The 15,581-nt window shown below is 34.1% G+C and overlaps 3 protein-coding genes across 6 annotated transcripts; 2 read left to right on the forward strand and 1 right to left on the reverse strand.

Annotated features, from left to right (window-relative positions):
• The first annotated feature begins 60 nt into the window (after positions 1–60).
• LOC100649409 (kynurenine/alpha-aminoadipate aminotransferase, mitochondrial) lies at positions 61–3,198 on the forward strand. 2 transcript variants are annotated; one of them, XM_012309048.3, is made up of 8 exons: positions 61–589; positions 696–953; positions 1,397–1,583; positions 1,790–1,906; positions 2,015–2,338; positions 2,424–2,550; positions 2,664–2,872; positions 3,046–3,198. In XM_012309048.3, exons 2-8 carry the CDS (start codon positions 790–792, stop codon positions 3,091–3,093), a joined length of 1,176 nt encoding a protein of 391 aa, XP_012164438.1. In that variant the 5' UTR covers positions 61–589; positions 696–789; the 3' UTR covers positions 3,094–3,198. The 2 variants fall into 2 exon arrangements, with proteins under 2 accessions (XP_012164438.1, XP_003395307.1); XM_003395259.4 differs by having other exon boundaries at positions 788–953.
• Positions 3,199–3,424: 226 nt separating this feature from the next.
• On the forward strand, positions 3,425–6,426 carry LOC100649169 (protein saal1). Its single transcript, XM_048405995.1, has 6 exons — positions 3,425–4,005; positions 4,380–4,535; positions 5,023–5,284; positions 5,372–5,482; positions 5,570–5,926; positions 6,010–6,426. Exons 1-6 carry the CDS (start codon positions 3,841–3,843, stop codon positions 6,231–6,233), a joined length of 1,275 nt encoding a protein of 424 aa, XP_048261952.1. The 5' UTR covers positions 3,425–3,840; the 3' UTR covers positions 6,234–6,426.
• Positions 6,427–6,550: 124 nt separating this feature from the next.
• On the reverse strand, positions 6,551–14,816 carry LOC100649054. Of its 3 annotated transcripts, none has more exons than XM_048405984.1 (9): positions 14,515–14,816; positions 9,305–9,439; positions 8,788–8,945; positions 8,410–8,641; positions 8,070–8,268; positions 7,739–7,977; positions 7,551–7,644; positions 7,190–7,418; positions 6,551–7,015 (listed from the first exon to the last, which is right to left on the reverse strand). In XM_048405984.1, exons 2-9 carry the CDS (start codon positions 9,413–9,415, stop codon positions 7,003–7,005), a joined length of 1,275 nt encoding a protein of 424 aa, XP_048261941.1. In that variant the 5' UTR covers positions 9,416–9,439; positions 14,515–14,816; the 3' UTR covers positions 6,551–7,002. The 3 variants fall into 3 exon arrangements, with proteins under 3 accessions (XP_048261941.1, XP_003395304.1, XP_020718784.1); XM_003395256.4 differs by having other exon boundaries at positions 7,200–7,418; positions 14,515–14,814; XM_020863125.2 differs by lacking the exon at positions 14,515–14,816 and adding an exon at positions 10,188–10,380 and having other exon boundaries at positions 7,200–7,418.
• Between the last annotated feature and the right edge of the window lie 765 nt (positions 14,817–15,581).

Consider the following 15,581-nt stretch of genomic DNA (forward strand, 5'->3'; position numbering starts at 1 on the left):
ACGATTAGTGCGAGAACAACCTTAAAACAGAATCTTACATGAGAAAAGTATCACGTTGCGTAATTTTATATTTGTTTTTTCGTTTCTATAATTAATTTATTTATTTTCTCGTGAAACATTTTTCCATTCCGTAGTTGCTTAATATCCAGTTGAGGGAAATTTTCATCGATTACAAAACGGTTTGATTTGTAACGCTTCGATCGTAACGTCTCAACGATGTAAGCCGATGATAACCCGCGACATGGACAACGCGGATAACAGGCTGGGTTTTGTTAATCGAACATAATTGTGCCGAAGTCCAGTCTCTCGATGACTTTCGACACCGTCGCTCGGTATCGATCGATGCGGTATTTCGTAATAAATTTAAAATATTTAGAAATTATAGATTTACCGGATTTATCTAACTCGGTTGACTAAGGTGAAGCCGGAGTTGTTCGACTCGCTTGGACGCTATCGTTCTCACGAGGATTAACCGAAACGAAGATCAAATATTACAAATTAACCAGAGGTTCGTAATTCGTAATGGATTTTTCAACGTTTCTAACGAATGTCACGAGAAGGCGAAAGTCTAGTATTCTTCGTGAATTGGGTAAGAACTGTTGATTTCTTCGTATCTTATTTGTTATTAATATCGTTTTTATTATCGTTGTTATAACAATAACCCATTGCCATTGCGATATCTGATATTTTATTAGACAATTCGTAAAACTCTGTCTATCCTGTATCTCTTGGAAACGATAATTTAGAAAGATAATTGACACGTAAATAAAATTTTTGCATAACACAGCGATGAGATTTATAGAAACGAAAGATGCGATAAGTCTAGCTAATGGAATGCCGAATACAAAGACGTTTCCTTTCGTGGATATCTCCGTAACGTACAAGGGTGGAACGAAAGTAAAACTCGTCGGAGAAGAGTTGTCCTGGTCTCTTCAATATGGTCCTTCCCAAGGGTAATTTATAAAACGAGAAACAATAATAAAAGATACTTTATTCTATCAACGGCTACTTGATGTCTCGACTGCCGGACTCGATTTTCTCCAACACGAAAAAGTGTTCTTTTATTTTTTTCCCGCTTGGTTTTGCACTGTCCGTACCATGATTTCGCAGACGCGATAATACGATCTCTACAATAGTAATAATAATAATCTTTCGGCCCATTTAATATTCTTTAGGCCCATGATCTATTACAACGATGTCGTTGCATTCTTATTCCAAATTTTTTTACCTTGTATTATATCACTTAACTCTTGCTTACCAATCGCTGTGATCCATCTAGCGCTAGTGTATGCTGTACCATATAGTATGCAATAATATTATATATATATATATATATATATATATAGTATCGTATACTTCTTCGATCATCTTTCATTCTTTTATTTTTCGATTTAAGATACTTACCATTGTTAAAAAAGATGCGAGAATTTCAAGAATATTGGCACAAGCCGATATACAAAGATTGGGACGTACTTTTCACGTCTGGTTCGATGGACGGGTGTAGCAAAATTTTCGAGATGACTTTAGAAACAGGCGATCCTGTGATGGTTCAAACACCGACTTACGACGGAATTCTAAATGCGGTAAACCTATTACTTTACTATTCCTTTACTATTTTTTTTCTCTCTCTTTCTTTTTTTCTTTTTTTTTTCTTCTTTTTTTATGATTTCGATCACTAATCTAAGACTAATCACTCTAACTAACACTAAATACCTCGGTATTCTCAATAATACCGTTTTGATAGATTTTATTTTATTAAACTGTTCGACGTTATTCGTCTTTTATTCAGCTCGCACCTTTAATGCCGGAATTCATCGAAATTTCGCAAGATCGGGATGGTATAATTCCGGTAAATATAAGAAAAATTTGCGAAGAAAGACGAGACAGTGGTAAACCAATGCCAAAAGTGAGTTGCAGGGAAGATTGAAAATCAAGAGATAATTTTACGTAATCGATCGTATATTGCTACGTATTACTATAGTCGGATATAAATAAGGATGAACTTGTTTCGTAGGTCCTTTACACGAATCCTACAGGAGCCAATCCAACGGGAACAGTTTTGACGGAATCGCGGAGAAGGGAAATTTATAAATTAGCCGATACGTACAACTTTTTAATCGTCGAGGACGATCCCTATTGTTTTATCCATTTCGCCGATAAGAAACCTACCACTTTCCTCGAATTGGATAACAAGGGACGTGTAATACGTTTGGATTCTTTCAGCAAAATTCTAAGCGCCGGACTTAGATTAGGCGTTGTTACAGCGCATAAAGAAGTCATTAAAAAATTAACTACACATATAGAAGCAACAAATATTCACGCTTCCTCTTTGTCGCAAGTAATTTTTACAATCTTACGTACAATAAAATATTTCATACGGAAATCAAAGTATTTTCCTTCGTCGATGATTATTATTTTTACAGGTTTTGCTGTTCAAATTATTAGACGTATGGGATCTGGAGAAGATACGGCAACATTTTAACGACATTCAGAAATTTTATCACGAAAGACGAGACATTATGCTGTCTTTGATAGAAAAACATCTTACTGGTATATAATAATAATATCAAATTACAGCAAGGTTTCGTTCTTTTAAAAATCGAAAATTTTGAATTTAATTCTTTTCTTTTTATATCGAAACAAAAGCATCTTTTATATTTTAGGATTGGCAGAATGGAACGTTCCAAAGGGTGGGATGTTCGTTTGGCTAAAAGTGAATAAAACGAAAGATGTAATGGAATTGGCAACGACGAAGTGTATTTCCCGAGGGATTTTTCTTATTCCCGGTCATGCGTTTAACTACGACCGCTCGAAACCTGAACAGCATCTCAGATTATGCTACAGTTACGCGACACCGCAAGAAATCGATAAGGTTCTTCTTTTCTTTGATTCCCTTTTCTATTTAATTCACCTAATAATTTATAGTATCGCGTCAATGTTCTTCAAACGTCTAGTACACATGCACGTTTTTACTAATTCAAGATCGTTTATATATTTCACATATTCCTATGTGAAAATTATATTACGTCGTTCTTTTCTTTTCAGGCGCTTTCAACGCTAGCCACGTTAATACGCGAAGAGATAAGAAAATAGAACTGCAAACAAAGTTTTCTTTTACAGCTATAATTAAGTTCGTAATTCTTTTGTAATTCTTTTGTAGAGTATGAATCGTTAAGAAAATAAATATTATATATCAAGCTTTCAAATGTTTTAATTCATCTTCCCGTGGGAAAACAACAGATATAATACATTTGAGATGGATATATAATTTGAAATTTTGAATTTTTAATTCTTTTAATTTTAATTTCCGATACAATAAGGTAAAAAGAAGGAAAAAAGGAAACGAGGCATATACGTATTCTTTTTTACAATTCGCAGCTAAATGCACGTAAGATTTCAATAGAAATCTGCATTAATGTTGTGTTTTCCTTAAGCTTCCTTCGTACGATATTTCGCTTGGAATATAATGTTTTCAGTGACTGGTAGATATTAAACTCGATCTTGAGTTACCGATATGATTATGAATTCACAATTTAAAATTTACATTGATGGCTGCGATGCGAATAACAAGAAAAATATCGCAGGGTTAAACGTTAGTAAAATTCGTTTAAATAAATAAGCTAAAGCAACGGCTAGCGTCGAAAAAGGTTAGGTTATCTCCATTTATATCAATCAGCTGTGCCAAGTTCGTACCAGAAAGTGAATAATTTGTGATAAATTATTATTTCTCTAAGTATATCTTTGCTCAAATTATTATCAACTTAATGTAACTATCTGTAAAAACAATAATAATTCGTAAAAAATACTGTAGAAATAATAGTGGTTTAGCGAATAGGAAGAATGAGCGAGGTTCAGGAACCTGAAACTGACAATGTGGAACCAAACGTACTGTTAGAAAGTCAAGAAATCGGAGAGGACGAAATTGAAAAGTTGAAAGGAGATACTGTAGGAGATACTCTTTACAGCGGCAAATGGATAATCGATATTTTACTTTCGATATCAAAGGTACGTATCATAGTTTTAAATTGAGTTACGTTTGATTCAAGCTCGTATTAGTTTCCTATGTTTTATTGTTAAATTTCAATAAGTCATGATTTAAGAAGGTATTACTTAAATCTCTGTTATATTAAAGATGTTTATTTTGACGATATAAATAAGCTAAATTATGTCTTAATAATTATAATAAACTTTGTAAATTCATTCGTTTTACCAAACAGTCTTAGCTCTTTCAAACTTACATATAATTCAAGCATTTTGATAAAAATTATTTATGAGTTTAATCTATACGACATACACATATCTACTTATACATACTTATATATTAACGTTTGTTGTATAAGCGTATTCAAAGTAATTTAAATAAATTGAATATTGCAAAGGTTCTCGAAGATGGCTGGAACGAGAAAGTGGAGTACGACTTGTGCACATTATGGGATATGACTGCGGAGAAAGACGTTGTTAACTTTCTTGTAGATAATGATTTTCTCAAAATTGCAGAATTTGCTTTGAATTCATCCGAAGAACCAAGGTTTACGGTACGATTTGTTTCAACGTTATTTTATCTCTTAGATCTGTATTTTATTTATTCAATAAAAACTGTAGAAAACATTTCCAGAGTTTCCTGATTTCTAGACTATAAGAACTTGCGGTCCTTGATTTCTATACACCGTAAACTCCTTTTATTTAACGAATCCTTTATGGTTCTTAATGATTTTCTAATTGAAATAACTGAATTGAAACGCTAATAAATAGAAGCTATTCGTTTATAATGTATCTGAATTTTTGTTAAGTCATAAACTTACTCGCTAATCGAATAGTTTGAATTTCTTAATCTTATTTTCTATTTATACTTTCCATATATTAAAATACTTTGAAACAATCTTGTACATATTTTTAAACCTCTTAAAAGATCCATAAATCCTGATAGTAAATTTTTGATTATCAAAAAACTATGTTTCTCTTTGCATTTTATATTATATGTAAAAGCAAATCTTATTTGAGTAAGTATTCTTATTTTTATAGGAAATAATTTTGGGAATAATTGGCAATATGACTTGCGAACCGTCAGTGCTTGATGTATTGGGAGAGAAAGAAGAGCTTCTCGAAACAATTCTTCGCCTCCTTTCTTCCGAAGACGCTGCCACATTAGTACAAATACTTCGTCTTCTACGTTCTGCACTTTGGAATATTCAAATCAATCCTGAATCAAAATGGAGAGTTAATTTAAGAAATTCAACCTTTTTAAGGGAGGTGGTTCCTTTTATCTTAAAAAGTTCCACAAACGGTAATTACAATGATACTTACTCTTTGCAACAGTAGTAATAATGAGATTAATTTTGAATTTGATACCGATCAAAATAAATTATTGCAGAGGAACTTTTGATCGCAACGACAAGCTTTTTGCGTTCTTCGGCAGAGATCGATCTTTCATCTGGGAAAACATTATTGGATGAGCTATTCGAATCTTCTAGTTTTGTGTCAGGTGCGAAATTTCAATATATTTTTAACGAAAAATTATCCAATCCATCTGTATGAAATAGGAGGCAAACGAGAAATTTGAAACTTGTAGGAATGTTGGAATCCTTCGAAGAAGTTTTTCCTCAAGACGAAGCACCTTATTCATCTTCGACTTTAAAATATCTTGAAGATTGGTTGGAGTTGTTTTCGATCGTTCGTAAAGGACATCAAATTCATCAAGAGATCTTGCAAGAAGACAATTTAAATAGAACGGTAGAGATACTACGAAGAATTTTAGCAAGTTTTATCGATCCGTGGAATCTTTATCCTTTAGATGAGACGAAAGCTTCTTGCGTTCATAGATGTGCAGAAATGATTCTCGATTTTCGATGGAAAGGATTTTTAAGGGCAGACTCGACAGTTGATATAGATGCAACAGTTTTAAAAATTATAGTTAGCATCAACACAGGTGAATTATTATACTTCGTTATATACGAATGACTTTCTGTACTATACGTATATACATATTTATAACTCTATGGTTATTCGCAGCAATGAAAGAAGAAGAAGAATATTCCAAAGAAACAATGGGAGAATTACTAAAATATCTTGTAGGATATTGGATCGAAGTGTCAAAAATCTCTTCTGCAGATGAAATTATAAAAATTTTGAAAATAAACGAAGAGCCTGTTATTGATCATACGATAAATTTATTAAAATCAAAAATTCCTGCAGAAAAGATGATAAGTATAATAAATGGATTGCCGAACAAATAAAACGAGGCTTTAGAATAATAGCAAAAAGAAAATGATTAAGTTAACCAATGAATTGTTATAGCCTTTGATAAAGGCACGAGGATTGAATATTTTAATTGTTTGGTAAAACGAAGAATGTTTTTTCACCTTCGTATGAAATCGCTTTTACACGTTGTGTATACAACTGCTATCATATCCTAAAGATTGTATTAGATTGGAAAAAAGTTTTTGTATTAATTTTATATATCTTTATATTCTCTTTTTATATTAAAATATTTTTTACCACTTTTAATCAGAAAACTTTATACTTCCTCAAAGGTGTATAAATAAAAGTTGGCATTGTTCTACAATTTTATTGCAATAAAAATTTGAGTATTTCAAGTAGTACATTAACAATATACAGTTTATAGATACAAAACGGAAGATTAGTTCTTCCTTTTTTATAACTACTCCACTCTCGTTTTAGTCCTTTCTGTTGCTAATTATTTACTTATATTTGTATGTCTTGCGCGTAGTCTTTATTTTATTCCGTTTTTGACGAATGCATACATTTTTATGCATAAGGTTCTTTCAACCGTCTTTTACGTTCTATTATACCTGCATTTGGTGATATTGTTTCGTCCACGTTTTAAACTCGTAGTTCACTTGTTTATATGCTAGCTTGCTTTTTGTTAATTTTCTTTATTTTTAGTCCCACTCTCCGATATACATCGCTCTGGGTGTAGGAGGAATTACACCTCTGGTCGGTACAGGAAACCTTCCATATATATGGTTATACGGTGATTCGTTTCTACCATCTGAATCTGCGAAGAAAGAAAAACGAAAATCATAAGGAATTTGTTGGTTATTTTTCAATATATCGATTAATACGTTGGATCAGATCGTTAATCATGTACATTAAATTTTTTAGAATTGTTCAGAATTTTTCAGAATTTTTCAGAATTTTTCAGAATTTTTCAGAATTTTTTCAAAAGTACGTTATAATACCAAGTCCACTTTCGAAGCTTCGTGCGTGATACATAATTGGTGGTCGATTGCCAGGTAAATGGCCATAAATTTGAGAGGATTGGCTACTAGCGTATCCGGTAGCAGCATATGTTGCTTGATTAGGAGGTCTGGCGTACATTCTTGTCGAGACTTTACTATTTTTCGCCATCTTTACAAAGTTAGGAACACGAGCTCTTAATCCGCAGTAATACGGATCGTCTGTTAAAAAAAAGGAACGTGTGTATGATTATTAATTTCTCGAAAGAAAAGAGCTCTTGTAATATTTTTGTCTAAATATTCGTAATAATGGTGTAAATGCGTCGATAATTTGTTAAACAACCGAAAGTTTACCGTATTTCTTTTTGTCATCGTTTCTATTTCTCTTGTCCTCGTTCGTTATGACAGGTTTTCTAGCATAGTCGTCTTCTATGTCGTCATAATCAGGCTGAAACGAGTGAAATGAATATCGTGAAATATCATTCTTTTAAAGTAACATTAAAAAGTAAGAGTGGAATGAAAAATTGTGTGGATATAATTACTTTAGGTATGTCATGACTATAAATATTCTCCCTTGGCGGTAGTTTCGGTGGCTTTTCGGCTCTTCTTTGTCTACTACTCGTTGATTGAGCGTAGATCTGTTCTCGAGCTTCTCGGTCCTGCTGGAACGCCTCGGAAACTCCGATCGAAGATGAAACTCCTGCTATACTATACGGATCTTCGTCGGGAATCGGTATCCTAGGTCGATTTTTAATATCCACAGGCCTTTGTAACGCTAGAACTAATTTATTTGTACGTTATGTACGAGCACGCATTTACGTTAAACGTCGCTAGAAGAAACTGTCAATCGGTAGAATCGTTGATTCGCTATACCTGGTGGTAATTTGGATTTCAACATGTCTAAACCGACAACATTTACAATGAGGACCCAAACGGGACATTGAAGAAGATCTGGTTCAGTTTTGACGAAAACGATTGCGCTCAGACACTGCATTTCTAATCTTCTTCTGTCCGGATATGCTCTTCGAGTCTCCCGGGAAAGATTCGTTTGAAACTTATTCATATCGAACACCTTGGTAACAGATTTAAAAAGAATGACGATAGAATGACATGGAAAGAGATTTATCACGCATATAGTATGCGTATAAGCGAAATGAAAGAAAAAGGTGGATGGATCGAGGAATCGGAGTAAAATATATCGTGGAACGCTTACTTTCCCCGGTTTCTCATGTTCTAACGCTCCTTGAGAATTCCGTGCAATTTCTGCTCCAATTGCGTTGTCTTCCTGACTGGTCGGCTTTATGTAAACGTTATTTTTACACAACCTTTTTATTAATATGTTCCCTTGCTCGTCCATTTTGATCTTTACACCTTGGTTAATGTGTTTCTTCGCCTCTTCCGTTTTCGTATCCCTCATAGGATTTTCGAAACCGCACAATCCTATCCTATATTTCAGAAAGAACGGAGAACGTGATAATTTGTTGTTTCCTCTACAACTTTACCTACCGAGACATTTTTATCTGCTTTGTTAACCGTTTAATGATTGCCGTTTAGAAGATTGCATTTAAAGATTGTAATACGGTTCGTTTACCTGAAACCATCGAATCCATCGTTAGATCCATTAATGGTGAGAACAGGTGCCCTGGCGTACGCTTTTGCTACCCTGCGGTTCCTTTCGAAAACGATTACCTTGGCCCAAATTTCGTCGTCGATTTGGTTCCATTTGTCCAGTACTTCTTGGATATGATCCTGAGATAAAACATCAATGTTATACTCGTCGTTGTATACAGAGCGAACCAGCAAATTGAATTTATATCGTATACGTGTAATTGTAACAGCTTGTTCTTAAACAGTGTCCAACGTTTTATCTCTTACGTCTATAAATAAGAGAATGTTTAAGACGACGTATTTTTAAAATACTTAAAAATTATCGATACAGTGCTCTGCAACAAGTTACAAGCGATCAAAGTTAGAGGTTAATTTTTCTTAACCGGTTGTAACTTGCGAGTTGCAAACTTGACTTAACTTAATTATTGTTATCGTAATTATTATTATTAATATTATGAAATATCACTTTTATGTTATTAGCGGATGTATTACTACTTTACCTTGTAAAGTTTATCAAGATTATACCACACGTCCTCCTCGTCTTGATCCTCGTATTGCGCTTCAACGAGGTTGTCCCTCGATCGAGATAGAATCTTCCGCCTCGATACCATTTTTCACCGAAAGACTCTCTCGATCTATGCGAAAACGTTCGTTTCTTTTTTAGAATTTTTCGTTACCGTCAATTTCACCTATATTTAAAATTGTTATCCTGGCATAATTGTATCGCTATTTAAACGGCGATTCGTCGAATACTCGTTGCGAATATCGCATTATCCATGTACAGGATCGATGATCGATGAAATCACGACGAAGATTTAAACTTTGAAAGTTATCGTCGTTACGTAACAAAGACTATCGAGCAATAATTCAATTTTTTAAGAGCAAATATAAACAGCCGATACTTTCACCGTGCAATCTTTCTACGCGATGTAATAAGTACGCTGACCGCGTAACTCTGCACCTGATTAAATAAATGTTATCCGAATTGCATATTCATCGTGCCGATCGATCGACCACATTTTATCTATCTTGATACAGTTGGAAAATAAAGGAGCGATAATCGCTTCTCTCCACTATTCCATATTAATGTTTAAATAATTAACGTTTTAATAACGTAACATTTCGTAATCCTCGCAACGTTATTAACTTTTAACTTTTAAACACGTTGCTATAGTTGCTTGTTCGTCGTTACCATCGTTATTAATTCACTGGATCAACGCATTTATACATTTTACCTTGAAATTACGTTCTTCCACCGTGTCGTTAACGTAACTCTATTAACGAACATTCGCACGTGTCAAATACTGAAAATATATCTTTCTCTTTCGGAATAGACGGAAGAGAAAGAAGAAGAAGAAGATCAAAGAAACAACTTACACTTACACTTTCTCGCGTAACACCGTGTTGCGATAAATCGTACGTTTCTTTAGTCATTCTGAGTCATTAACATTTCGAGGAAAGAGAATCTGAATCGCGTTCGCAAAAGCGACGTGTCTTTCACCTTTTCGAAACGATGAAAAACGGGGAAGACGAGACGCGCCACGAGTAACTCTGTCCGAAGCGATGTTGAAAAATTGTCTAAACGTATTGCACGCTGGTGAAGGGAGCAGTTGGTACGGGTCTGGCGGCGCTCAGCCTTCGCATTCTTCGGAGAGAAGTGAAAGCCAAGGAGTTTCAGGGAAATTCTATGCGGAATCGAAACCCTTTTTCCATGGTGCTTCGTTTGCACATAAATCGTTGGAAAGTTTATCGTCTATATATTTTAGTCTTCTTTTCCTTCTTCTTCTTCTTCTTCTTCTTCTTCTTCTTCTTCTTCCTCTTCCTCTTCCTCTCTCTCTCTCTTTCCTCTTTTCCGTTAATCCGTTTAATCAGAAAGTTGACTTCGATACGCGCGATGCGAGAATTTCTCTTCTCTCGAATAATCGGAAAAGATTGAATAAAAGTCGAAGAAAGATTATTTCCCATTAATCTCGTTTTCCTTTGCGACTGCATTTTCTTGTTTTTTTCTTTTTTTCTTTTTTTCTTTTTTTTTTCGTGGCTATCTAAGTCGTGGTATCTTTCGTTTTCTCCATGTTCCTTAAAGTCGTCGTTATACCCTATCGGCTATTGCCGATATTAAGAGATATTTCGGACAGCTACTTTATCGTAGCCAATGAAATCCTCGTCGATTCTCTATGTAGATTAACTCAAGTCTAAGTAAGACTTCTCGCGTTGCCATATTTGGCTCTACTTACCAGCACGTTGGCATATATAGTAGAAAATTATATGGTAATATTCGATGGTAGAAAAATTGTCCTGTGTTCTTTCTACTTTCACGTTCCTTTCGGTTAATTCGAACACCGAGCCAAGGAATATTCATATAGTTGAAAGTTGTTCCTCTGGTAAAGATCGTAGGTCGCTAGTTTACGTGATTTATTCAAGGATCGATGTTGCGCGTATTCAAATTATTCGAGTCTAATTTTTAAGAGCTTTCGAAACCTTTCTATTTTTAACGGCAACGGAAAACCTAATCCTTGGAAATTCTTTATTCTTTATACGACAATAATTCTTATCGATAAATAGAAAAGGTAAGAATGTAAGGTAAAGGAGTATCGTACTATTATAGCAACGAAAGAACGATACATTGAAATTGGTATCGGTAGCTGCGATACGATAATTATTCACAGTGAAACATCGATTATACTATGCTCGTTCTTTTCTAGTAATACGAGAAGATAGATATCGCTTAAGGAAATAGGGATACAAATTTTCTCTACTTTTTTTGGTTCGTACCATTCGTATCGAATATATCGTGGAACAGAGCGTGATATAGAAATCGATTGAACGAGCTTCTTCCGTTTCTTTGTTATTCCGCGTCTTTACAACAGATGCTCGAAGATTTCGAAAAAGATTAAGGAAAATCATGTACCGATCGAAAATCAACGAAAGAAAGCTACATAGGCGATAAAAAAAATGAACGAAATATTTCCACGTAGCGCATATCCTATTTTCGTGCCACGATATTCGATTACGTGGCTGTCATACTGGAACGCGGCATATAGAACGCGTGGAATATATTCGGTAAAAGTATTTATAAATTCGGATCGTATTTGCAAACGAGCGTAACGCTTGACCGGGGCCGTGCAGCGACTATGCAGCCGCAACATCTTTGGATCGTTGCGTGTCGAGACAAGTTGCGAGAGAAGTTTTCAGCATTTTTAGAATGTATCGGCCGGTGTCGGTTTTTCCACGCTGCTTAAAGGAACGAACGTGCGCCGTGCCGTAAGGCGTGCACGAATCGAATACGAAATGCGTGTTCCTTAACACGTTTCGCGGACGTACCTAAGTACGTGCGCGTATAAACGTTATATGCTACGTGTGTGCTATGTACCTACCTATGATATACGTATGTACATACGAAAGTATCTGCGAATATACGTATATACGCTTAAGTAGATATCACGTACAGTACAGCAGTCCATAAGCTTTCGAACACGTAGTACGTTTAAAATAATCCTTAACTACAGGATACTCGTCTCTGATAAAAGTCTGAATTATTTCGTCGTTATAATTTACCAGAGAATCGTTTCAAACTGTCCGGGTAGCTTGACATAGCTTCGGATAGCTTCGGATAGCTTCGGATAGCATCAGATAGCTTCGGATAGCTTCGGATAGCTTCAGATAGCTTCAGATAGCTTCGGACAGCTTCGGACAGCTTGACAAGGGAATACGAATGTCGTCGTTTTAAACGATAGTCGTATTAGATTCGTTTTTACGAGACGATGATTCGATAGATAAAATTGGTCGATAACGTAGGATCGATCGAATCATCCGAAAACTATACCGTAAACACGACTGTAGTAATAACGAGAATACGAACGTCTATCGCGAGCAAACCTAAATCGAAGATTTTGTTATAGACGTATTTTAGTATATATGTATATATGTATATACGCATGTATCAGGTATGTACGCGTCGCGACATCGCCCATTAATATAGGCGTTGAAATCTCCTTTTACCTATGCCTATCTATCGTATCTATCGTATCTATCGTATAAAATTCGCATAGATATGAAAATTGCACTTTTCCTCTCTTTTCTATTCCTTCTTCTATTTACAACAGACAAGTAGGCGTTTCTTTGGTTGCTTGAAATGTTCATTTCTTCCAGTTTAATCGTTTCCTCGTTTCTTCTAATAATATTACAATATCGTTATAATTTCGTTGTAATTTCTTACTAATCGTTCGGTTTTATCGCAGTTAACAGTACCGCGTGAAATAAACGAATAATCGGGCAAGCATATTCAAATTTGGATAAAATAAGATTACAGGCTGAATGCTTTATATATGTTTATAAAGCAAAGAAATATAGACATTTTGACTCTGCGTGCCAATTGCATTTCTCTACTAATTACTTGAGTATGTAATTAACCGAATAAAATAGATGATCGGATAAGTGACTGAGAAATCCTCGTGATTATAAGTATAGCTATTAATAACGATACTCTGTATCGTTATGTAGACACTCTGTGTATATATATCATATATTATCATATCATATATATATACGTACGAAGCAATACTTTTTTCTCTACAGTTAGTTATTATTACGAATTCGTTAATTCATTAAAATTTTAAATACGGTAACGCTGATTGTTAAATATGTTGGCGATAAACACCGGCAGATTTTCGGTTCCATGTGCAAAGATTAATTTTTCTCGTGTTTGCTTACTCTGCATACTTCTAAAGACCGACAAATATTTTCAGATGTATAAAAATATTAGAATAGAAGAGTAACATATCGTCACGTACTTACGATATCAATTAATATACATTTCGAGTGTTGTTATTTGAAAAACAATAAAATATTATAAAATTCTACGCCATTTTAATAGAAATGTCAGAACAATCAGTAAGAAAGAAGCGTTATCGATAAGCGATATAATATTTAAATGAGAAATATTTGAAAAATCTATTTCGATGGTAATAGATTATCGTGTAATCTTTAATCTTTATTATGAAAATATCTCTCCAATGGCAAGGGACTTTCACTTTTGTTAATGGTCGAATAATCGAATAGTCTAAAACCTCCGAGTAATGGAGAATCTTAATCTCTCTAAAATAATGTTCGGTATATATTATTTTCATCTGAAAGATTTATTATTTAATATATAATGGCTATCGTTCTAATTGTATAATCTTTCTCATTATCCTTCCTTTTTCTATTCGATTATTTCAATCTCGTAAGATATTAACGTAACATCGATAGAAATATTTCGTACTTAGAATACAGTACTCGATTACATATATTCGATTAAACGAATCTTTTTAATTTTAGCAAAATAAAAAAACAGATTTTCTTTTTGAAAAAAAATCTTCCAACTATAAAGACGTTCACACATGTCAACTAATAAATCCCATATGTTATATACCTTCGTACAGTTCACGAGTATCTAAAAAATGTATAGTATCTTTTACGTGAATCGTTCAAGTTCCGAATTATTAATCTTAATTTTCGGCTCTAAGACGATGAAAGATTGCACGTGTAATTTTAACTTTGCCAATTAATTTAAAAAAACAACGCAAAACCATTTGTACGAGCAGCGTTTAAATTACTCAAACGATAATATATAACAATAGACATTAGTATCTAAAATCTAATTGCTACGAAACCGAAGATATCTGTTAAGGCTATTTAAAAACATATCTTTTCATTTTATTAATCTGCATACCTTACTTTGGTAACAAAACTTTTCCAAATGCCTTTCAATATGGTTCGTAAACGTCAAAGGCACTCGCGTCTTCTCCATTACCCATAATTCACTTCCTGAAACCGCGGGATTCACGCTCGCAGTCTGTTTATCTCACTTCGATAAAATGAAAGAAACGGACAAGAAATATCTTCGCGTAAATTGTACCTTTAGATCGATTAAAAACCCGAGAAAATTTATCCAAATTTTTTAATATGGCGCAGCTTTGAAAGAGCTTTGCTCACTGAAGAGTGAGAACCTATCCGCCATCTTGGTGAACGCATGCGCTGTCCTCGAGACAAGTCGAGGACGAAGGCCACGCATGCGCGGTATTGGTCTCTTCATGGACCCCTCTTCGTGCTACATGGGCCTGAATTGGGACAGTAGAAGCGATGGCTTCGAGTGACCTCGAATGTGAACAATAAATCACAATGTCAACTTATCTTATTTTACATTATATGCATATACTACTCTCTGAGTACATCTATAACTTTTATACATTTTAAATTAATTATATTTACCTTGAAATAAAAATAACTGAATATTCATTTACATTTATTGTTAAATATTACTAAATCTAGTTTTTTAACTACTGTTTCTGTTACTACTCTAAGCTAGGCTGCAAAATACTAACAAAACATCGATGATACGTTGATATGTATATATACTAATGTATACTCGTGTTCTATTTAAATTATCTTAATTTTTTTCTAATAATATCTTAACGCACGAATAAAATGAAACTCCATACGTTTATTGTGTACAGTGACATAATAAACAGATAACGTATCCCACACCTCTTTGTATTCCAATGGACTAGTGTCCCATTACTTATTATAAATGATATTGTACCTTATACGATGATACCTTTTTTCATTTTCATCCAACTAACTATATATTAAACGTTAAACTGAATATATTCGGTTGGCAACAAAATGATCGCGGATTTTTTCAATACCACCTAATGACAAAAACCGCAATCACCTAGTTGTCAACCCAATAGTTGTCGACTTAGTTGTCAACCCAATAGTTGACAACTTAGTTATCAA

This window comes from Bombus terrestris, chromosome 5, assembly GCF_910591885.1.
Source record: "Bombus terrestris chromosome 5, iyBomTerr1.2, whole genome shotgun sequence".
NCBI lineage: Eukaryota > Metazoa > Arthropoda > Insecta > Hymenoptera > Apidae > Bombus > Bombus terrestris.

Excerpts from the sequence above, each read along its gene's own strand:
- LOC100649409 (XM_003395259.4), top strand. The coding sequence starts at position 523 with ATGGATTTTTCAACGTTTCTAACGAATGTCACGAGAAGGCGAAAGTCT. Across the intron at positions 1,584-1,789 it reads ACGACGGAATTCTAAATGCG|CTCGCACCTTTAATGCCGGA; the intron begins GTAAACCTATTA and ends TCTTTTATTCAG. Across the intron at positions 2,873-3,045 it reads CACCGCAAGAAATCGATAAG|GCGCTTTCAACGCTAGCCAC; the intron begins GTTCTTCTTTTC and ends TTTTCTTTTCAG.
- LOC100649169 (XM_048405995.1), top strand. The coding sequence starts at position 3,841 with ATGAGCGAGGTTCAGGAACCTGAAACTGACAATGTGGAACCAAACGTA. Across the intron at positions 5,285-5,371 it reads CTTAAAAAGTTCCACAAACG|AGGAACTTTTGATCGCAACG; the intron begins GTAATTACAATG and ends AAATTATTGCAG. Across the intron at positions 5,927-6,009 it reads TATAGTTAGCATCAACACAG|CAATGAAAGAAGAAGAAGAA; the intron begins GTGAATTATTAT and ends GGTTATTCGCAG.
- LOC100649054 (XM_003395256.4), bottom strand. The coding sequence starts at position 9,415 with ATGGTATCGAGGCGGAAGATTCTATCTCGATCGAGGGACAACCTCGTT. Across the intron at positions 7,419-7,550 it reads CGATGACAAAAAGAAATACG|ACGATCCGTATTACTGCGGA; the intron begins GTAAACTTTCGG and ends TTTTTTTAACAG. Across the intron at positions 7,016-7,199 it reads AAGCTTCGAAAGTGGACTTG|ATTCAGATGGTAGAAACGAA; the intron begins GTATTATAACGT and ends CTTTCTTCGCAG.